General features: G+C 41.9%; 2 protein-coding genes across 7 annotated transcripts; one reads left to right on the top strand and one right to left on the bottom strand.

Moving 5' to 3' along the window:
• The first annotated feature begins 18 nt into the window (after positions 1-18).
• BLZF1 (basic leucine zipper nuclear factor 1) lies at positions 19-9,460 on the top strand. Of its 3 annotated transcripts, none has more exons than XM_075513443.1 (7): positions 19-106; positions 2,024-2,080; positions 3,199-3,638; positions 4,327-4,526; positions 6,176-6,304; positions 6,898-7,117; positions 8,043-9,460. In XM_075513443.1, the coding sequence occupies exons 2-7, from the start codon at positions 2,062-2,064 to the stop codon at positions 8,226-8,228; spliced, it is 1,194 nt and encodes a 397-aa protein (XP_075369558.1). In that variant the 5' UTR covers positions 19-106; positions 2,024-2,061; the 3' UTR covers positions 8,229-9,460. The 3 variants fall into 3 exon arrangements, with proteins under 3 accessions (XP_075369558.1, XP_075369577.1, XP_075369568.1); XM_075513462.1 differs by lacking the exon at positions 19-106 and adding an exon at positions 136-331; XM_075513453.1 differs by lacking the exon at positions 19-106 and adding an exon at positions 136-377.
• CCDC181 (coiled-coil domain containing 181) lies at positions 9,435-22,453 on the bottom strand. Of its 4 annotated transcripts, none has more exons than XM_075513420.1 (6): positions 22,316-22,453; positions 16,457-16,617; positions 14,950-15,927; positions 12,394-12,540; positions 11,606-11,760; positions 9,435-10,973 (listed from the first exon to the last, which is right to left on the bottom strand). In XM_075513420.1, exons 2-6 carry the CDS (start codon positions 16,592-16,594, stop codon positions 10,811-10,813), a joined length of 1,581 nt encoding a protein of 526 aa, XP_075369535.1. In that variant the 5' UTR covers positions 16,595-16,617; positions 22,316-22,453; the 3' UTR covers positions 9,435-10,810. The 4 variants fall into 4 exon arrangements, with proteins under 4 accessions (XP_075369535.1, XP_075369517.1, XP_075369526.1 ...); XM_075513402.1 differs by lacking the exon at positions 22,316-22,453 and adding an exon at positions 19,677-19,811; XM_075513411.1 differs by lacking the exon at positions 22,316-22,453 and adding an exon at positions 19,532-19,637.
• Between the last annotated feature and the right edge of the window lie 200 nt (positions 22,454-22,653).

The raw sequence follows: 22,653 nt of genomic DNA, 5'->3' as shown, positions 1-22,653 counted from the left end.
GGACGTCACCCGGGAGCGCTCCGCCCGCCGCAGGAAGCGGAAGTTGGGGCAGGTGGCGGTTGTGGCAGTTGTAGGGTTTGTTACAACAGTGCTGCTGCGCGCTTGGGTAACGTCCGCGGGGTCCCACCGCCCCTCCCGCGGGGCGGCCCGGGCTGTCGAGGCTGAGGCCGGGGGGTTGGGGCGGCCGGGGCTTGCGGCCGGCCTGGTGGCAGCAGGGCCGGAGCTCGAGAGCGGCCGCGGCTGGCTCCCTGGGGCGCCGAGGCGGGCGGGGGAGGACTCGGTCCGTGTTGGCCGATACTGCGGTGGGGTGAGAGACCTCTTTTCCAGAGCGGTGGGTAACGTCCAGCTTGCGGTTACCGGCAGGGTACGGGGCTGAGGTGAGAGGGGGCACCTCCTCGCCCCTGGTAGCCGAGACGCGGCAGGGGCTGGGTGGTCGGGGCTGGGTCGTCGGGGCTGGGTCGGTGGTGAGTTTCCGAGGCCCTTGTGGATCGTGACTCAGCCGTGTTAATACAGGATTTCCTTGCATTGTTTGTCATGTGTGGAGTTCTACAGGCCACGACGTTAGCTGAGAGGTACAGTGGTTAACGATTCAACTAGCGAAGGAGTTTTGCTTATAGGGATGTGATAAAAGGGGGTGTGTGTGCCGAGGCTTACATTGAGACTTTGAAAGTAGCAGGACAGTAAGAACAGTATTATAACATGAACAGTGAAGGAGCAGGATCATCAGCAGGTGGTCTCAGATGAAGTGGATTAGACCAAATGCTCATAATCAGTTTTTTATTGGGTATTCTTGCCTCTATCTGAGCAGCTACATTTTCATTCTCCTTGCTCTCTTCAAATGAGTAGAGATCCTCAATCAAAAATGAATGAACAGTAGTGGTAGCACATCACAGTCTTAAATGAGCAAAAACATAATTCCAGCTGTAGAAGCAACAGATAGCAAGATGTTCCTGTATCTGTAGTTTGAGAAAACTCAAGGAGGGAATGTAATTTCTTTTGTCTTCTAGTTATGACAAAAGATAAACCTACCTATTTTCACAAAACAAATCATGAACCTAGAAAGCTGGCAGTAGTGTGTTCACTGCTACCATTATCTTCTTTTCAGGGCAGAGAGCTGTAGCAGTGGACGTCAAAAAAGTTGTAGTTAAGCCTTTTCAGTTAGTGGTATAATGAAAGGAAGCAAGGGCTTTGGGAGATCTCCCTTGAATAACAGGGAGAACTAAAGCAAAAAGCCCCAACAGGATGTAGCAATCTCAAACCAATGTAGTTACTGGCAGACCCTAGAAAAGGGAGGCAAGTGGCCTGGGTAGTTGGGAGTGGAAGGACCTGTGGATAAAGGTGGCAGTGGTTAAGGGAGAAAATGGATTTTCTCCCTTATTGTGGATAAGGGAGAAAATGGCCAGGATGGCAGTTTGGGCCAAACTGGGGGTAAAGTTTACTGTTGGCTTAAACTAAACATGTGCAGCCACTCAGGGCACTGACTCCTGCTTTGGCTGGGAATTGGCTCTGTAAAAAAAAGTTGTGAAAAATTGCCCTAGTTTCCTCCTCACCTCTTGGTCTGCTTTAAGCACACTGTGGGATTTTCCTTTCTTGTGGTTCTGTGATGATCTTAGGTTATCTGTGCGTGGTCATGCAGTTGTACTCTGGGAGTGTTACAGAGTTTTAAAGGGTAAGATGAAGGCTCACTGAAAATAGGAGGGAGACCGGAAAGAGAAATTTGAGGAATGGGAGCTGGAACTGGATGAGGAGCCAAGGGATAGGAGTTGAAGTCCAGCTCTTAGTAAAAAAAGAAACAAGTGCCAGAAGTCTCACAGGCCTTCTCCTTTTAACTCTTTGGGTCCTGGTGTGGTTTTTATAATTTGTTGTGGGTTTTTTTTTTTTCCTTTGGTTTGGTGTGGTTGTTTTCACTGTGCTACTGAACTGGAGTTTAGCGGTTGTACTAGAAAACAGGGTAATCCAAGATTAACTGTCACTGTTACCTTGCTAAAGATTTTTTTTCTTCCCCTCCTCATTTCCTCCTCAGATTTATGTAGTTAGGAAGAGCTGACTGCTAAGGAGAAAATGACATCTCTAGAGAAAGGTAGGTGGTTCATATGATACCTAAGCAGACTGGATTAAAAGTACTTTAACTTGAATTCTAAAGACCAGAGTTACACTGTATGCCAGGCTCCATTCATTTAAACTTATTCCTTTTATGTAGCTATTAGAAGTAGTTATGTGACTTCATTATTGCAGTGAAAACCAGAGCTGTCTGTATGGAACAGTTAGTTAATGTAGTTTTCTAATCCAGCTTTGTATTGGAAAAACAAGTTTGTCACTGGTACTGTCATCTGTCTGTACACTTGACTGTCAGTCCTCCCCTAGTATTTAGAACCTGTTGGTACTGATTCAGCCAACTTGAAAGCAGGGCAATATAATGGTGCTACTACAGCATTTTTGAAATTCATTATTTGGATAGAGGACGCAGGCTTGCGTTAACTGCCCACCCTATGAGGAAAAAAGCAGTACGTGTAGCTATGTTCTAAGAAACTCTTGCCTTTGTCCATTGTGAGGAAACTACTATTTCCTTCAGCTGAAAACTTAGTGAACTTAAATAAAATTAATTTCAGTAAACATTATCATGCATATTGGGGAATTTGGAGCAGAATGCAGCATTGCTGGGAATACTGGGGTCTGTCAATTAGAAATGAAGCAGAACTGCTTTTTTCTTAAACCTTCACTTGGACAACTAAAACACATGTTAGTACTTAAGTCTGCTAAACTTCTTAAGGTGTTAGTAGCTATGTAGCAAATGGCTGCTTTTCATGTAATTCTTGTTTTTAAAATGAGACGACTTTGATTCTGTTAGCTCCCAAAACCTGATTTTGCTTTCAACCTATGAGTAATATTGTCAAGAATTTTCTCCTTACTAGCTCTTTTTCATGTTTGCATCTAATCTTGTATGGCAGCAGGAAATTAAGATTAATACAGTTCAAATCAATGTCTGTGTCTTGTATTATTAATTTTAATAAGCAACACACACTTGAGTAAGGACTTTTCTAACTTGTGCTTTATAATTGCTGCTGCAAACTATTTTACACATGCAGTGTGCAATTCAAGTTTGTAACTCTGAAGTACAGAAATTAAGTGAAGAGTTACAATGAGACTATAACAAAGTGAAAGGTGGTGAACTTTTCCTTTGCTGCTTCTAAATTTTAGTTGATGATGCCTCATCACCCATCCGAGGACCTGGAGATGGCATGGAAACAGAGCAGAGAGCTGAATCGGTGGAAGTGATCACTGGAGCCAACACTACAAACCATCACATCCACCACAGCCCACATAAAAAGACGGTCTCTTCCCTGAGTCCTGGAGTTCTGCAGCTAGGGAAAGTACATGCTGATAAATCAGTGGAGATTGAAGCTATTCGTATATTAGTCCCCAAAGCAGCTATCAGCCATGTTGTTCCAAATAAAAATGCTAAGGTAGCTAAATCACTGGGACATAAAGGAGACACATTCCATCAGTCAGATGGAGCTGCAGATCCCAAGAAAGAACAGACAGAGCTGAAAAATGCAATCGAAAAGCTAAAGAATTCAGAAAAGCGGTTGTTACAAGATAAAGAAGGTCTCTCTAATCAGCTGCGTATACAGACAGAGGTAAGAAATGAAAGGAATTTTCTCTCACACAGCTGAGCTGCTTTGGTTTATATAAGCAGTTTGTGTATGTGACCAAAGAGAACTGCTGTGACACTCTAGCCTTGAAACAGATAGTTTCCCTTTTGAACTTATCACCTAAGATACAGAGTAGAAGTACATCTAAGTAATCCAGCGCTGCTTCTCTGATGACAGATGAAAGTGTCAAAGGCTTGAAGCTGGGAGAAACACATTAGAGGGCTGCAGGGAAATGGATCTTTCATGAGGAAAGATTTTGCTCCTCAACTCTACTGCTAAGTGAAAAATGTTATGCCGTAGAAGTGGTGACTGTAATTTTCTACATAATATAATCTGTGGATGTCTTGTCTAATCCTTTGTTATCTTACTGATTCAGGACTTGAATACTACTGAAACTTTCTTAGTTTCTTGTAGCAGGCTTTCATTCTCCCTCTTTGGCCTCTGTTAGAATGTAAACAAGAATGTGTTAAATGTGCATTAACCTCAAATGTTTATGCTCACTGGAGTGGATTGTGAGGCTTAATATACTCTGCATTGGATTTGTCCCATTCTGGAAAGAGAAAAGCAATTTATTGTTAGGTATTTGCAATAACTTGCACTGCATTCTGGAAGTAGGAGGTGTTTCATTCTGTATTGGTACACTATATTACAAGACAGTCTGGTCTAATTCTAGGTGAATCGGGAGCTGAAGAAATTACTTGTTGCTTCTGTTGGGGATGATCTGGAGTATCACTTTGAACGGATGGCTCGTGAGAAAAATCAGCTAATCCTAGAGAATGAAGTCCTGGGCCGGAATATGTCTCAGTTGTCTGAACAATTAGAGCGCATGTCTATACAATGTGATGTGTGGCGAAGCAAATTCCTAGCAAGCAGGTATTCCCTCTTATGGAACTGTTACAACAGCATCCTCCTTCAGTCTTTTATTACATACACTCATTGCAATGCCTGGGAATGTGCCTAAATATGCCGAGGACTGCCACAACAGCTATACTAACACCTACTATGAGGTTTGAGTATACAGAAAAGGTACAAAGTAAGCTCCTTGTAAATCTGAATAGTTCTGCCTTTCAAAGGTAATACAGTGGAACCTAAACCTCTTAAAATCTTAACAACAGTTCTTGTCGACATAGCAAGAGAAGTTCTTATTTCTGATAGACTGTGTGCAGTTTCGGGTTTAAAAATGTCTTCCAGGACAGCTGTCTTGACTCATCTTAAAGGTAATTAGCTTGATTTTCACCCCAACCCCCCAAGTAGGCTACAGTCATCAACATGTGAAAAAGTTGATTTGGTTAAGACCTCTGCTTATGGTGTCTCAGGGATCTACTGGGAAGGGCAGCTCAGTATGGAAGAAAGAGTAGGGGCACCTTTTCATTAAACACTGGCTGTGTTACTGCTCAGAACCCTACTGTAACTTGTATAACCATAAAATAATGGGTAGCAAAAGCCAGGAGCTGGTCTGAACATCAGAATCTCATTTGACAATGGATTAGCCTTTTAATTTGCAAAGTGTAGTTGTCTTACCAGATACATAAATAGTGTTCTAGGATTTTTAATCTTTTCCTGTACTTGGATATAACTAACTAAATTTTAATTATTATGCTTAATGTATATTATAAAAAGGCCTTACTGCTTGAAGGAAATAGTAATAGAATACTGTGTCCTCCCTTTAATTTGCTGGTCTTAAGAAGTTTCAGCATGTTGAGTGAATGTAAATACTTGTAATAGTCCTAGCTAGGCAAGTGTTACTATCCTAATTTAACTTGTTTCTTTAGCTTTAGTAGGAGTTCTGAGATCAGGGATGCAAGTCTCTTCTAGGAGTGACAGCGTGGTGATGTGCTTAGAGTAACACCCTTCGGTATTGTAACATTCTGGTTCGTTGAGATCTCGGATTTCTAACTGATCGTTGTTTAAATTTCATTGTGGTTTTTGCATTTGCAGTACTGCAGGCATTTGAAATACCTGCTTGAGGGGTCCGTGCCAAGTCTCATGGCATAGCAAAATATGACAACAGTTGTCTCATTTGTAGCTCTTAAATGCTCGCATCTGGCACATACAACATCTAGTTATTGCCCCTGGGAAAGGCAAAGAGGTGAATGAATGCAGCCTGTAGCCATAGCTGTCATCTTTAGAGATGAGTATGAAAAGACATGATTACAACGTACTTGAGAACTGTGTTAGTAAAACAAAATGTATTTAGCTTATCCATCAGGATTCTTGTCCACCATGTTCACGTACTCAAGGTGTTTTAAAATGTCTGTTACTAAATTTGTATTAAGTGACATAAGATTGTTTAAACTCAGTAAGTCAAAACATAATCTTGCACTTGCATTGACTGTAGTTGAACAGAAGTTGCTCTTAACCCATGTCCTTTGTAGTAAGGTTGATATAGGCCCTACATGGGGAAAGGGGGTGAGAACAGCAGTTTAATACTTAGTTTGAGCTGACAAATTACAGTCTGCAGTAGAATAAAGGTGACTTTCAAACTGCTCACTTACACTACTGATTGGAGGTTTCTTTTGCAGGGTTATGGCTGATGAGCTAACCAATACCAGAGCAATTCTTCAGCGTCAAACCAGGGATGCACAAAGTGCAATCCAGGACTTGCTGAATGAACGCGATCAATTCCGTCAAGAGATGATTGATACACAGAAGTATGATTTCTCTAATCCAGACTACCTCTGTGCAAACTTTTCATTTCTGTCAGTTTATTCTAGGCAGAGAAGAATCAAATAACTTTCCCCTATTCCAGTGATATTCAACAAAAATCAATTATGCTGATGGATAGTATGGTCACTTTTCAGTCTCAGAGCTGAAAAAGCCAAAGAAGCATTAATTCTTTCTTCGTCGTTCTCTGGAGGTGTGAGGTATTAGGGGCCATACACTGTGGAACTGACACCCCTCATATCCTCAGACTTTCTCTATTTAATCACTTACTGTCTTGACTTCAAGTCTCCTCTGTCTCCTTCCAAAACATACAGATTCTTCTACCTGCATTGGCTTTTTAATGCTTATCCTGCCAGATGTAAAATAAGTTTTACTAGTATTAAAATACTGTGTTGGTGAGGCCTTGCCTTGGAGAATAGCCTGTTTGCCTCCTTGTTTTTAAAGACTTAAACTTCCTTTTTGGTTAACACTTGGCTTGTGCAGTAAGCCTTTGGAAGAGACGATTCCTCTGAGGTATGCTGTGTGCTGATAGTATAGAGTACGAAAACCGCTATTAGTGCTTTTTTTCCTTTCTGCACAGGCTGCTGGAGGAGCTGATGGTTTCTCTTCAATGGGGGAGACAACAGACATACTATCCTAGTGCCCAGCCTCACACTACAACAGAGCTAGCAGCTGTGAATTGTAAGCTAGCCAAAGCTGTAAGCTCACATCTTCTTGGAAATGTTGGCACTAACAGTCCAAAAAAGACTTCAACAGCTGTGGAGTTTTGCAGTACCCCTGCTGAGAAAATGGCTGAAATGGTAAGAACTCTTCATACATCTCAGTCTGTCAGCACAGACTCTTCTTTCCAGAAAGAAATGCCTTGGTTTGTGTTAACTACTTAATATCTTGCCTTTTTTAAAAACTGTATGCAGGGGAAACATGCTGAATAGAGCTGTCCGTTTCCCTCACTAAAAAAAAAGACAACCACCCCAAAGAAAAAGAAAAACCACACAACCCTCCTCCTCCCCCCCAAAAACCCCCAAACTCCAAAGGAACCCCAAAAAACAAAAACTGGAAGAATAAGCAGAACAACATAAATAATATGATGATACATGCTGTTTCCTCCTCTGTCCCTGGCACCACAAATAACTGGGTCAAAATTTGTTTATAGTTAGTGTGTCACGAGGAAGCCAACTGAAAATACTTAGTTTAAAAACTGAGTGGGAGAAGAAACCTAGTTCAGGTAGGAATAAGTCATAATGCTTCAGCAGTGCTTTCTGTTGCCCTAAAAATCCGTTCTGTTGAATGTGGATGGAAACACATAGAAGCTATATGATTATCTTTCAAGATAAGATTCCACTGCAGGAAGCTTGATGTTTAAATAGCAGACTAACAGTTTAGTCTGGAAGCAGTTGAGTAATAGCTGAGCAGCAGGAGGCTCACAGTGCCTAGTGATCTGTGTTGTTCTTGCCTGGTTTTGCTCAACACTGCTAAATAGATTAGAATTTTTTTATTCTCATAAAATCATGCCTTGGATTTCTGATGGACATTACTAATTTATAAACAGTACTTAGTGTCTTTATATTGACAGTCTGGATAGATGGATATTTAGTTTTCAACTTGGAAAAAAATTGAAAAATTGCTTTTGAGCAGAAATCCTTCCTAGCTGCTAGAGAGAGCTGCTAAACTTTAACCTATTAAACTTAATAGATATATTTTCAGTCTCAATTTTTCTATTCTTAGGTACTACATGTACTAGATCCAGCTGCACGTACAGAAACAACAACAGAAGTTTCTTTTTCTGAGTCTTCTCCATCCTCCTTCCTTTCCACAAAGAAGAATATTGGAAGGTTTCACCCGTATACAAGATATGAAGATGTAACTTTCAATTGTTGCAATCACTGTCAAGGAGAGCTGATAGCCCTTTAAAAACACAGCCAATGCAACTGCACATGCACTCTTTCTGAAGAATTACACTAGTTGCTGTTCAGCAGGTTTCCCTTTTCCTCTTTCTTTCTGTAATGGGTGGGTTTAACATTGGAAATTACGCAGTTTCTGCTTCTCTACTTCTTGAAGTTAGGGACTGACAGGATTTCCGTAGCCTCTGGGATACTTCTACTACTTTTCAGTCTGGAAAGCTACTTATTTTCTTCTACAAAGGCAAGAGCAAAAATTTATGCTGGTCCAATTTGTATAGCATAGAGATGGCCTTGACTATTTAAGGTTTACAGTCTTAGCAAATCTCAATGAATTTCTCTTTAAGGGGAGACAAAAGCATAACTATATCAAAGTAAATGAAGTGCTGATAGGTTATGTTTAAAAAAAAAAAGGCAATGGAAAATGGTCAGCTCCATGCTTTTTTTTTAATCTTAGCCAAGGCGATGAACTGTCCCCAAGTCTATGTTCAGCCTTTTAAATTTAGTAATAAAAAGGAATATGTGCAATGATTCTTCATAGCTGTAAGTTCTGAAAGTAAGAGCATATGCAGTGTTGCAGCCCTCCTGGCAAGAAGGGGAAAGAGCGTGAATGAACTCTAGCTATAATATATAAATAGTAACTCATTTTAAATGGATTCTGGAAAACTGTGCAGGGTGAGATTATTCTTGTGTTTCTATAAAGCTAAAATAATGGCTTTTCCATCTATTTCAGCTTCTAGAGTGAAGCTGTTGCATAGCTGATCCTCAGCAAAGACAGACTGATATACCTCCTTTAGTACATAGTGTTGAAACCTGACCTAGCATTAGAACTCAGTCCTTGCCCAAGGTCTTCCTGGGTGTTATGGGAAGCTGAAGATAAGCACTAAGTTTGCACTGGTACTGGTAAAAAAATATATATTTTTTTACTTGTAGGGTTTTATAATCTTGATGTAGGTTTGAAGAGAACTTTTAGCAGATAATCTGCTAAATCCTATTTAAGTTGCAAATGGAAAGAGGAAAGGTAGGAGGATACAAATATGCATTTTAATTCCTTAGTTTCACTCCCAAATTTATCATATGTAGCTGTCTAGTTTGGGGAAAGGGTTTCTGAAATGGTTGCTTTTACTCAGTTTTCCTTTGAATCTCATACCATGATCAGAATATGTAAGTTACAAGTTCTTGTTGCTGGCCATGCTTTGGTTTGTGTGAAGAAAGCTACAATAAACTTTCTTTGCTTGCTTTCAAGTTGCAGTTTTGGATTTAATATAGTTGTATTTCTGACCTTTTTTTCTCTGCAGCATAAAAGGAACTATATGACATTGAACTGTAAAACCCTTCACTCTACTGGTCTGAGGTAATGAACCAAGGGGTACTTTTTTTGTAGCTTACTACGATTAGGGAGATAGCATGAACCTTGGCAAACTTTCCCCCTGCGTTTGCTTGCTAGACACAAGAAGAATTTCTTGCCCTTGGTGTCAGGGGAAGGTACAGGAAGGAGGAAGGCACCCGTTACTCATGTTTCTCATTAGCATGTGAAATTTTCATTTCACATCCATCCCCCTTATCTATAGCTAGTAAAAGCTGCAACACAGCACCCTCTGGTCAAACACCCGTACTCTCTCAATATGCCTATAACTATTTCCAAAATGGTAAGAGAAAAATACTAATGGCAAATTTGCTTTGCATCTACTACACTTCCTTCTGTTACAGAACTTCAAGAAAACATTCTGAATGTGGAAAAATGTAGGAACAATGCCAGATCATGGAATCTGCTGGACACATAGTTGGACAGAATGTTCCTCATCTTCCACTAACTTTATGATTTCCTGAGTGACCTCAGCATGTTCTCTGACAAGACTTCACAATTTAGCTGGGTAAGGTGATGTAGTTTATTACAATTAATTTAGCAAACATGGACACGTATACAAGGAATCCAGCTTCCTTGATATTGGTAAAGGTCATAATTCACACAACCTTTTCATTTCATGGAATAGAAAAACTACTGAATATGACTCACAGAAATAAGTTTCAAAAACTGTTGCACGTTCACATACATGTTCAATGGCCATGAAGTGGCCTTCAATGACCACTTACCCTGAACTAAAATAAAATAGTCCTCCAGTCTAGCCAGAATTAGAGCTGGTCAACAGATCAATAGAAAGTGGTACCAGAAACAGCATTTTCCAACAACAGAACACCTTGTACAGTCTTCATTACAAGCAGCAGCAAACAGCAATATTAATCCAGCAAAAATTCACCATTTTACATAATAGCCTGCATCCAGGAATTCATGGTAGAGTTGAGTATAAAGTGCCTTTTAAAGACAGGAATGTGTATTTGCCACCCTCGCATATAGATCTCGCACTCATTTAGATTTGGTCAAACCAAGAAGATCCCTGAGTTATACATAAAAGCAGGCTTTTCAACAAAATTATAAATAAATAGATAGTAAAATCATTGTCAGTGAAGGTAATTGTTAAACTTGCTTGAAAGCTTTAAAAACACCACAAACAAACAGTAGCTATAAAAAGGAAAAGCTCAAGCCATAAAAATTAAGAGGGCTGCCACCAAGAACTCTGCAGTTACATCAAACTTTCAACTGTAATGGTCTGTGAAGCGAAAGGATTTAGGCTCTGAACTAATACAGTGGATGTTCTGCATCTGTTTTGCTCTTCTGGCTTCTAATCTAAGCTGCCTTGCTCTCTCTTTAGCAGCTAGTTCTTCTGCTCGTTTTTCTTCTCTCTTTCTTTTTAGCCATCTGTGGAGAGAGAAACAGGACTAGAAGTACTGACAGTTGCAATTGTAAGTTTTACATCAGCCCTTCAAAGGAGACTTGCCCCCATTTAACTAGAGTCACCTTGTCCTGTAGGATAAAGTTAGGTGTCACAGCTGAGCCAGTCTAAAAGCCTGCCACTCCTAAACAGGGGAAGCACTACTTTTCCATCCCAGTTCTGCTTCTGCAGTCACCTTTACCTCCTCCCTTTTGATGAGCCAATTCAACTCATGCACTCAAGTTGAATCTGTCTTATTGGATTAACTTTCTGCTTGATTAATGAACTGAATCAACCCAAGCCTGCTCCAGAACAGGCAAAAAGGGGTAGGGGAGAAGGATCTCCCTTTTTCAGCAGAAGCAAGTCACTATTACAGCTCAGGTTCTGACAAGTAATTTCATAACAGTGAACAAACAACATCAAGGAATTGCTGTATTTCTACTAGGGTATAAGTTTATGAGGGCATATTCATGCAAAAAAAAAAAAAAAAAAAAAACCAAAAACAACAACCCACCAATAAGGATTTCAGCAGTAAAGATGTACCATAAAGTAAGTACAGTCTTAAGCTGATAGACTACAACATTTTCAAATATGATTCCCCAGGAATGACCCTACTCACTCTTTAAAGGCTCTGTTGCATTCCTCTGTTCTTGGAAAAAAGGCAATTCCCTCAGCTTGGCGTCTCAAAATTTCTATCTGTTTTTCTTTCATGTGTTCTTGGTGCTTCTTTTTAAGCCATAGCTTGAAGGCTTCTTCTGGATTCCTGCTCCTCTCCTATTTAAAAAAAAAACACCATATATACACAAGGCTTATCATTAAGCGACCTTTATATTAATCATGTTATAATAATTTTTTGAACTCTGCTGGCATCTCCCATCCACAAAAGATGCTTTATAAGCAAACTAGAGCATATGGCATGGAATATATACATGAGCAAGCATTCAAAGTGGTATGTTTTAAAAAATACTGAATGTAGCTTTTCAAGCACATTGCTGCAAGGCAGAGGAACTTCAGAACAGAGGATCTGAATCTTCAGGTTTTGGTCAACTCATGTGCATTAACTGCTTGCCAACAAGTTCTGATGGTAAGGAATACACTTCAAAGGGTTTTCTGGCTGCTTGTACACTGCAGGGTTCAATCAAGTCATTCACCTGATAAAAATGAGCATTACTGTATCTCATGTGATTTTATAGCTGTTAAGTTCATATATGCATCTTCTACGATGCAAGCCACCCTGCCAAGCAGAACATGCAAGTCAATCTAGCTCTCCACTGAAAGCAATGCAACAGAAACATTTCCCATCACTGTAAATTTTCATATGCTTAGCTAAGAATACAGGCTTAGAATTTGGTTTCCCTATCTAATCAGAGCACTGTAGATCCCAGTCTTACATTAGGGAGATCTTACTTTGCTGTTCATGTCTTCTAGCTCCTTTGCACGACGAATTCGCTTTTCTTCTTGCACTTGTTCTTTCTTCTTCTGTAACCAAGCTTTAAAAACCATCTCATTCTCTCTTCTCTTCTGTTCTTCTTGTTCTCTTTTCCTTTCTTCTTCCTTGAATGGAATGAAGAGTGAATAAACTTAGTTTTTAAGAGAATCATCTTAATCTGCAAAGGCCTTCATTGTCACAATAGACAATAACTAAGCCATTTGAGTTATATGAGAGAGGCACAAAAATACTGATGAAACAGGAATACTCAACGACTGCATCATAGTTGATACTACTTTTAGGAAGAAACGAGTTTGAGCACTTCTGCGGTTCATGATACATTCAGATACTTTCAGTCTAACACTTTCTGTGATTACCTCCATTTCCATGATACAGCTCAACTCACAGACATTTCAATAGCAACAGGTCAAGACTTAAAATTAAGCCTGCCCAATAGCTCTGATTGATTGGCTTAAAATCAGTTTAAACTGATGCATTTTAAAAATTAATTAAACTCTCAGGCCTGATGGACCACTAAACCCTATGGGATATTTAATTACCTATGGACTGCAGACACTACCTTATAAATAAGGATTTTTTTCTGGACGTGAAGTTGTAATGTATTTACTTAAGGAGTATTAATAGCTTAACGCTTTTTTCAAGTTTACAAAATGAACTGATTTTTACAAAATTGAGAAAAATTTTTTGTAATTATTAATCGCATTTTAGCTAATGACAAGTATCTGCAAGGAGGAGAAAGTTTTTCAAACAACACTTCAGAAAGCTGATGAGGACATTTTACCAGGTTTTGATTCTCTTTGACACAAAAGCTACAATCCCCACTCATTTCAACACTCAGAGAAACCTATTCTTCTTGCAAATAGATGTTCCTCACACCTACACACAACTTTCAGACTATCCTCCAAATTTACATTTTGTAATTTACCGAAGTGAAAGAAACCCCACCAAAATGAAGCAGATGGATTCCAGTAATGTCAAGAAATGTTTCATGCCTGTGAAATCCATCACAGAATGGAAGAACTCCATTCAAGGATGAAGAAATAAGGTAACACATTCTTACCTTTTCATAAGTTGGCCAACAGAGGAAGAGATTTAGCACACACTGTTAGGAAAATAACCTTCCTTACCTCCACCACACTACCTTTTACTTTAAATACGCAGAGTATGGTGTCAAGAGATCTAGTCTTGTGCTTACAAAGAAAACACATCAGTAACTCTTCACTTTTCATAGCCCCCGTTACTGAGCTAAGCCTCAGCAAACTTTTCAGATAAAGCAGGCTAGACCTATTTCCACGGATAGAAAGCAACCTTTGAAGCTACTTAGCCAGCTTACTTAGAACATCATGGCACAGAAAAGTGGTAGATGCTTCATGCTCTTTTTATAGAGCAACATACATAGCAAGTTACCTTTTTGTAATTGTGTCATCATAATGCAAAGCAAAGGAAAACGTCAAAGTTTTTAAAATCTTTGGTGAAGATTTCTGAAGTTCCTGTTGCAGCTGTCAGAGGCTGACTGTCTATTAAATATTATTTGTTTCTGAATAAGGAGCTGAGAAAGAATTAAAAGGGTTTTTTTCCCAGAAATACATAAGATACTAATTTTATTTTCTAAAACAGAAACTTTTTTTCTTTTAAATTACTGCCCTTTATAGATACAAGAAGAATAACCTCAGTACTAGGAATATTTTCTTCTTTTTGTCCTCCATATAGCACCCAGGTAAAACCAAATAAGGAAAAGTAGTATCAATTAACAGAGAAGGGGGGGGGGGAGAACTACTTTGCAACACACTCATTGAGAAAACTTACTAGAACACTCACCCACGCAAAACCTTTACAGGAAAAAAGTATCCAGTTATATTATTGGTCAACATGACTTCACCTGCATGCATCTATGCAAGCAACAAGGCATGCAACTTTTGAAGTCAGCTGTGTCTTCCATACTGTTAAACACTCCCCACTTTATTCATATTTCTCACAGTCTGTCTCCTGTGTAAATCTTATTTTATGACTGACTACTCTCCCAGATGATAATTGCCTATCACATACTTCATGAGCACCCAAATGTGCACCTGCATTACTGTGGTTAATGTTAACTTCCTGCATTGCAGTGTAATCTGTGGAGATGCAATACCATGTGCTACATTCCAGTAAGCAGTGGGCCTGTAATGGAACCTAGGTAGAAAGAAAGTCAATAAGCAAAAGCAGTAAGTACAATACAGCAGAAGAAGGCCTATTTATGAAGGATATATTAAATAAATACTTGATTTCTCCTGTAAGCAAGGCATGATCCTATGCCACTCTGTGGGGTTTTTTTCTTTTAAGGAAAGGAGTTTTGAAAGATTCTGTACAAATGCCAGAGAATTATTATTATTATTATTATTATTATTATTATTATTATTATTATTATCTCTTTTATAATGGAAAAATTGAGTAAATGCCTGGAACATGTGGTCTCTGTGAAGCAGATGAACAGGATGGTCACTGTGATCAGATTGTTGCCTCTATATCTTTACCTCTTTCCTCAGTTTTTCTTTCCTTTGTTCTAACTGCTTCCGCAATTCTTTTTGTCTGGGAGAAAGACAGTAAGTGGAGCTTCTCACAGGCGCATTTGCAGACTGCGCTCTCTGCGGAGTCTTCCGTCTTCCCAGACCTCTTGCAGCATTGATAGCAGAATTTGGACGACGCTTAGGGTTAGATGGAGGCTTAGGGAAATACACAGAGTCTTCTCCACCGGGAGAAAAAGAACATGCTCCTGGTCTTACTGGAGGTACTTCCTTCATTCCAGAGACTGTGCCAAAAGGACCATAGTGTGAAGATTTTGGAGACGTATGTTGAGTTTCAATATCAGTAAAAGAAACACTTATAGGGGGCAAAAAGCCCTGGCTTTCAATATCACGTAAACTTAAGAGTTCAAACTTCCCGTCTTTTTCCACTAGGATTTTACCATCCTTCTTTTCCTCATCTTTGCCAGCACGTGGTGAAAGTGATATGCTTTCCTGTCCTATTTCATTAGAAATATGCAACTGAGATAGCCTATTTGAAACATCATCTCCTCTTGCAAGGTCAGTTTTACAAACTTCAGCATCTTCTAGAGGAGGAACTTCAAGATCCACCAACTTATCCTTAAATTTTAATTTCCGTTCTCTGTTCTGATCCACAGGAGCCTGATTCTCCAGCAGTTTGTTGGCTTCTTCAATCTTTTCCAAGATGTAACGCTTTATTTCTTCATCCTCTTCCTCATCCAGTTCCTGCTGGTTTTCCAGCTTGGATTCCTGGGTAGAGCTTTCACTATCGGTATCAGATACACGGTCCCCCTGTTTAATATCAGACTGGGATTCCAAACTCTCTTCATTGGAGGGTCTCACTTTCACATCTACATCTGCCTCTGAAAGCTTATCTGCATTTTCTTCCATTTCCTCATTGTCTTCCTCAAATTTGTCCACAACTTTAACAATTTGTGCTTCGATATCCTCTTCACTTTTTTCAGGATTCTAAAAAAATTAAAATAAACTAGTCTATTCTCCCAACAAAGAACAGTATCAGAGAAAAAGAAACAGTGAGAGAGAAGAGCAGTACTAACTACCCTAATTCTAAAACAGGCTGTCAAATAGTGTATGTCATAACTAATAACTTTTTTTGGCACTAACAACTTTCTTGCAGTTTCTCCATGTTCACGTCTGCGCAAAGTTTAACTAACTATGGCTTGCACAGTAAAAAGCGATCAGTGACAGCATAAAAACAAAACAATGTGTGTTGCACAAACACTTAAAGGAACCCAGAAGTACTTTTGAAACAAACATATTATTTTCAATGAACACTGAATTTTCTGTTTTAAGGCAATTATAACCAAACTAACCAGTTCACTGTATTTTTCACTATAATTCCAAATAACCTTCCTTGTCAAAATTCAGTGAATATACCTACACATTTCAAACCATATTGAATTTTGTGCTTGTGATTCCAAATATTACTAAATTTTGTCTTCTAAATAAGACAACTAGCATTTAATTTAACAAATACCTCTCTTTCACCAAGGTTTTCTTTTTCTTCTTCATTAATTAGCCATTCAAGGTCTTTTTCAAAGTCATCCTCATATTCTCCACTTTCTGTTAAATCACCCATATCTGCTGGATCACCTTGGTCTTCCTTTTCACTCATTTTGGTGATGTGTTAGAGCAATACTATGAAAAGGAGAGGGAAAAAAAAGTTTTAAAACCCTAGTGACACACAAATATAGAACATTGATATCTCTCATGTCACCCACATCAAGCTTGTCAGCAGTATCAGTACAACCATGTTAGATAGTGCCACAGCACCTCAGAACGAAGGATCACAAATGGTTTATAAACGTGAATGGTTTGGGCATTTACAGCTCCAACTACTAGGGGAAGATTTGAGTCAAAGCAAACTGAGGTGACTTACTCAATGTCTTGCAGTGAGTCTCTGACAGAGCCAAGACTAGAACTCATGATCTCTTAAGTGTTAGTCCCATCCTTTAACAAAGAGATCACTGGTTTATGTTTATTAGAAGTACTACCAGCTTTCATTGCTCCCAGGTGTGTTCTACATTGTTGTTTTATATCTGCCTGGCCTACTTTCCTTTAAAGAAATCTTAACTTGTTTAAAGTTACATTGCAAAGATGTGGGATGCACAAGTCCTTGAAGATCCATGCCATGGCTTACAGTAGATCAAATTATCAAAAAGCTTCCCATGACAACATATTAAAATGAGAAGACGTTCACTGGACTCTTGACAGAAACCTGGTAGAATGACCGAACATTTACAAGCAGCTAGCTTTCAAACTGTATCACCTCCACTAGTATTAGCAGTAAAGAAAGTCACACAGACACCAGTTGAGACTGCTGGGAAAAGGATTCAGTTCTGGTTTGAATTTCTGAGGAGGACAACAATGGGAAATACTCAGTAGCCAGTTAATCAGGCTGGATATAGTCATATTCACGACAAAACTGAAGATGAGCCACTATAAGGGTTGAATCTTTTAAATGATCTTTGGACTGCATCGCACACAGGTGCCAACAGCTCCTGAAGGACTGCTTAAATGCCAGTGCTTGGGGGTCCAGGTTGACTGCTTGCCACCCCTTGGCTCAGCTCACTCAATTGAAGGCATCTGTCTCCATCTAAAGACACAAAAGGGTTAAAGACACGTGGCAACACACATCAGCCTAGACACATCAGCAGAGCCCAGAGATTCTGCTCTTTTTACAGCTTTAGCCACTCATCATTCCTTCCCTAATTTGTTTATTACTGTTTGCAAAAGCAACATAAAAGAAGGAAATGTTGATTATTCAAAAGTTCCTATTCTTTTGTACCCTCTGCTGTAGGCTGGAAGGTGCCACTTCTAAGTGTCTCTCTAGTAGGACAAATCTGTGTCACTTACTTACAACACACTAAAAGATCCCGATACGAGCATTAGCATATGGCAACACAATATGGGATGTAAGAGTTAGCCCTGACCCTGGATGGCCCTGGAACAGCAAGAGAGCTCTTGCTGTGTGACCATCCTGCCCCTCCCGACAAGAAGGGTTGCACCTGGGCTTCCCAGCCCATCTAAGCATTTTGTCATGCATTTTGTAAAAAGCCTTCTATCCAGAAGATGCTGCTTAAATTCCTTCAAGCTTTTGTTTTAAATTTTGATGAGCATCTCGGAGTTCTCAGTTATTTACTCACATGAATGCCACCTCCACTTCTTAAAACTCTTGTGTTTCGTGCTTGACCAGAGTGCTGCTCTTTTAGACCTCAAAATCTAGTCAAGATTTGTTTAAGAGGAAAGAATGGTAATAAAGCTCAGCACTTTTGTTGTAAACTTGTTTGCATACAAACTTTATAAAAGGTCTTTTTGTTTGATCCATATTTTGTTCAAGAAAATCAGGCATTTTTTTTCTCCTAATTAATTTCTTTTTAGCCATCATTTGCCACGAGAATCAGTCTAGATTTCTCTGAGTTTAAATTTTAAAACTCATTCACGCTGTTGCCTTGGCTTTCCACACCACGTCTATTTCCATCATGTTTTTCCTGCACCTCTTCTCATACGACATGTAATCCTTTTTGCTTGGAAATGCCCCTTCCTTCACAAATATCCTTGGTTTGGGTGGTGACATGTACCTGTGTTCTTAATGGAGGTTACTTTGCTCTAGTACATATTCAGCACAAAGGAACTATTTTTCTGTAACTTCTTCATCATTACGGTAAGTGGATGCAAAAGCTACAAAGCTGAATTGTGCCTTTAACAAAACACGTTCACATCAGGTGGTGACACTCAACACAACTACTGAAAACTGTTCAGTTTATTTAGGATATGTATAATAAAGGGGAGCAGCATAAAAATCAGCCTCTTCTGTTGTAACAAAGTAGCCATGGCTGAAGAGATAATTTCAGTTTAATGAGCTTGTGTCAGAAAATCCCGAATTAGCTCCTATTCTATTTAGGGTCTTATGAAGTAAAGATTCAAGTGCTTCAGCTTTAACAGGGACCAAAAATAGTCAGGAAATCCCAAGTCTTCATTTTCACCAGCTTCTATTCTAAATGAGGGGGTGTGTGTGTATGCTGTGACTGAGTTGTTCTGCAAAGCTTAGTAACACCTCTACGGGGTGACATTCAGACACAGGCTAGGCACAGTTACAACAAAAAGAGAGATACAGTGATGGGCTTTTGTTATTTTGCCCCTTTGTACCAAAATACACGTATTGCAGATTCATAAACCCGAACCCAACCCTGTCACGGTGGGGAACGTCCAGCCCCGAGGTCGGGACCAGCAGCAGCCGGCTCCGCATTTCAACGCGGGCAGCTTCTGCTTATGAAGGCCGGCAAACGACGCTCCCCGGCGCACCGCCTGCGTGCGGCCCTAAGGACGGTGCCTCACCGCGATTACTACCAACACCCGCGAGCAGGCGAGGCAGCCTCTCAGCGCGCCGTAACGAATAAGGGCCGGCCGTGTGCAGCCCGGTGGGCCGGCGGCAGCCTCCCGCGAAGGGGCCGCCCCGGGCCCAGCCGGCAGGTGCGGCCGCCATGCGCCTCACTGGCACCACGGGCTCCCCGCGGGAGCCAGCCCCGCCTGCCTCGGACACCCTGCTCACCGCGGCCCCGCCGGGTCCCGCCGCTGCCCCCCCGGCCCCGGGAGACGAGGTGCTGCCGCCGCCGCCCGCCGAGGCCCGCCCCGCCCCGCCGGTGAGCCCGGCGGCGTTGCCATGGCAGCAGCGGGAGCCGCCCCTCCCCGCTCACCTTTCTACAGCAACGGTCACCGCCGACGGTGGCCCCCGAGGACCAAACTCCTCCCCGCCCCGCTCCGCCCGCACCTCTTCCCTGCCGCCGACGCCGAGGCAGCAGCGGGCGCGGGCATGGCCATGGCCGCGCTCGCGAGGCAGCACCGCCCCGTTGCCATGGGGACGGGCCTCCGCGCAGCGCCCCCCCCCCGGCTTTGTCCCCCATGTTCAGGTCTGAGGGCCCGTTAGGAGATGGCGCTTTCTTTTCCCTTTGCGTTACGGAATTTCATTTAACGCTCGGAAATTAAAGCGAAGCAGAACATTGCGGGGGCCCACAGCCGTGAGCGCCCAGGAGAGGGGCAGCAGCGCGGCGGGCGGCTTTCCCTGCCCAGCTGAAAGCCTTCTGATGCTGTTCAGTTATGCGCTTACGCACAGCCTGAGCGTCGGCAGTTTTTGTGTTCTATTATTCATGGTGATGAGCAATTTGATCAGACCGAAAGCTAGCGGTGTCAAAATTTGAGCTTTTGTTAATAAAGACAGCGCCACATCTTCAAAGAGGTGCTCCTCTGCGTTAATCACACATCACTCCCAGAACTTTGAAATGTGAAAAGAGGAGAAAAAAGCCACCGAAAACCACTCTAAATAAATCCCCTTCTGGAAAAAGCCACCAAACGGCAAGGGGAAGCACCCCACGCTGCTGGCAGCCCTCCATGCCGGAGCCAAGGCTGCTTCCCTGGCCACGAAGGGCTGGAGGATGTGGACTGGGATGTGTAGTTTGAACCAAGGCTGGTCCTTCCTCAGGGTTTGAGGTTTCATCCCTGGTCTTTATGCCATAAAATACAACAGAGGCCATTAACTTACCTCCAGTGACGCTGGAAAGGTGGAAGGAGCAGCCACCAGGGTGACCAAGGCTTGTGCAGCATTTTGGGGGATGAGCCTCCTCAGCTCTCCCGCCAGCACGTGGGCCTGGGCTATGGCAGCATGGCCCCACCAGGGTGGAGGGAGGGAGTTGTCCTCGCTGGCAGCACTGACATGGCACCCGTCACACCATCCCCCACACAGCCATGGCCCCCAGTTGTGAAGACACTGGCCCAGCAAAGTGAAGGATGACAGTCTACGAACGCAGCAGATGGCCACACACCTCAGAGGGCAGCACGCCCCCTGCGCTAACGGGTTAATGTTAGTGAAAGAAAATACGGGGAGAAAACAGCCGTGAATAAATTTAGCCAGGGCATTGACAAATCTTAGAGTAATGCCGGTAGAGTTATGCTTTCACTCAAAGTAACGCGGGGCAGAAAGCTAAAGCCCTTCAAGGTGGGGTTCAGGAGGTCTCTGAAGACAGCTGTCATCATAGGCCACACATCACTGGAGGAGGTTGGACTCCACGACCTCGGGGTTTCTGCTAATCCCACACCATACAGCCAGAAAGAGAAACGGGGTTTGACATTGGTTTTGGCGGGTTTGGAAGGGCTCCCTGATATTTACCTGAGATAACACTCAGCTACCTGCTTGGCAATGGTTCCTGCTGTACCTGGAAAAACTTCAACCACTGACCTCACCCAGGGTCATGCAGTTATCCTGTGCTCAAAGACAATACGCTGGACTTCTGCTTTTCCACATTTCACAGACAGGTGGCTTCAACAAGTTCATAGCAGACTAAAACAAAGAGAACTGGGCACAGTATCAAAGCTTTATGCTCTGCTTTTATCGTAAGACTATCCTTCATCTTACAAGTCAGTGCTGCTCCTTTCATTCACAAGAGATCCTTTACTCAACTAATTACAAATCCGTGCGATTGTAAGACAAGGATTAGACCCCATTGCTGGAAGATCGAGATGTGATGCTTGATAACGATAATGTAATGATATGTTAAGGTCAATCTAAATTCATGCATGCGTTCATTAACCCATATGTCATTAAATTTAGGTTTTCAGATGTTCCCATCTGTGAGGGAGCTACAGAACACGGTCATGAAAAAATGCAACAGAAATGCTAGCCAAGCAATGCAGGGCTCCAAGGACAGGCCCCGACATGTTTATTGCTCTTTTCTATGCCACTAATGCATCAGACACTGTCTTTAGGGAACACCGATTTATGCAGAAAGAGTATGTTTGACGGAGAAAGGCTGCGTAACACCTCCAGAGCAATGTTAAACAAGCACCTTAACACCTTTTTTTATGTTATGTAGGAAACAGTTGACGCTGTCAAGACTTCCTGGGAACAGGGTCCAGAGCTCCCCATCTCCTGCCCCTACCATAACCAAAGTCCCTCTTTCCTTCCCAGTACTTGGCTATAATCACATCAATAGAGAAGAAAATGTAATCACTTCCACGCAGAGCCCTTCCATTTCCCCGAGAGCACTGCCAGGGCAGCCGCTGTTTCACACACACACACACAGCCACAGCATGGTTGACAGTAACCCTGCCATGCCTTGGTGGGCTGTCACAGCCAGTGCTAGCCCAGCGGGAGAGCAGTGGGTGCTGCTCTTAAAACAGCAGCCTCTGGCAGCTCTTACTATTCCTCACCTTTTGGACAGAACAAGCCCAGCAGCTGGCCTCTCCCCCTAACAGTGATCCTAAAGCCCAGGAACTGTGCCATGTTTTACCAGCATCATAGCAAGCCCAGTGCAGGATACACAGATTCAGTGGTAACACTCACCTCCAGCAGCCCCTGGCATCAACTGGAACAAAGAAACAGCCACAGCATCCCAGGGAGACACCCAGCCGTGCATAGTATTTATCTCATCTCCTACCCGCACCGTGTGCTGTTTCACAAATGCAGGAATTCAGCTCCTTGACAGTAGCTGGGTGTTCCTTTTCAGCGCTCTCAGCTGTACACAGCATGGCAGGATGCAATGGGAGGAGCAAAGAGGATTGCCACGGTTCACGTGGACCCGCTTCGCTCACAGGCAATCAGCCTCAGGATTCTTGTCACAGCACCTTTCACCAGCACCAGAGATGTGAAATGCTTGAATCCACCTTAAAGGTTAATGCTAT

Source organism: Mycteria americana, chromosome 1, assembly GCF_035582795.1.
Source record: "Mycteria americana isolate JAX WOST 10 ecotype Jacksonville Zoo and Gardens chromosome 1, USCA_MyAme_1.0, whole genome shotgun sequence".
In the NCBI taxonomy this organism is placed as follows: Eukaryota; Metazoa; Chordata; class Aves; order Ciconiiformes; family Ciconiidae; genus Mycteria; species Mycteria americana.
The sequence above is the reverse complement of the archived record's forward strand: the minus strand, read 5'-3'. Positions and strand labels throughout refer to the sequence as shown.

Excerpts from the sequence above, each read along its gene's own strand:
- CCDC181 (XM_075513420.1), bottom strand. The coding sequence starts at position 16,594 with ATGAGTGAAAAGGAAGACCAAGGTGATCCAGCAGATATGGGTGATTTA. Across the intron at positions 15,928-16,456 it reads AAAACCTTGGTGAAAGAGAG|AATCCTGAAAAAAGTGAAGA; the intron begins GTATTTGTTAAA and ends TAATTTTTTTAG. Across the intron at positions 11,761-12,393 it reads TAGAAGACATGAACAGCAAA|GAGAGGAGCAGGAATCCAGA; the intron begins GTAAGATCTCCC and ends TTTTTTAAATAG.
- BLZF1 (XM_075513443.1), top strand. Across the intron at positions 4,527-6,175 it reads AGCAAATTCCTAGCAAGCAG|GGTTATGGCTGATGAGCTAA; the intron begins GTATTCCCTCTT and ends TTTCTTTTGCAG. Across the intron at positions 7,118-8,042 it reads CTGAGAAAATGGCTGAAATG|GTACTACATGTACTAGATCC; the intron begins GTAAGAACTCTT and ends TTCTATTCTTAG.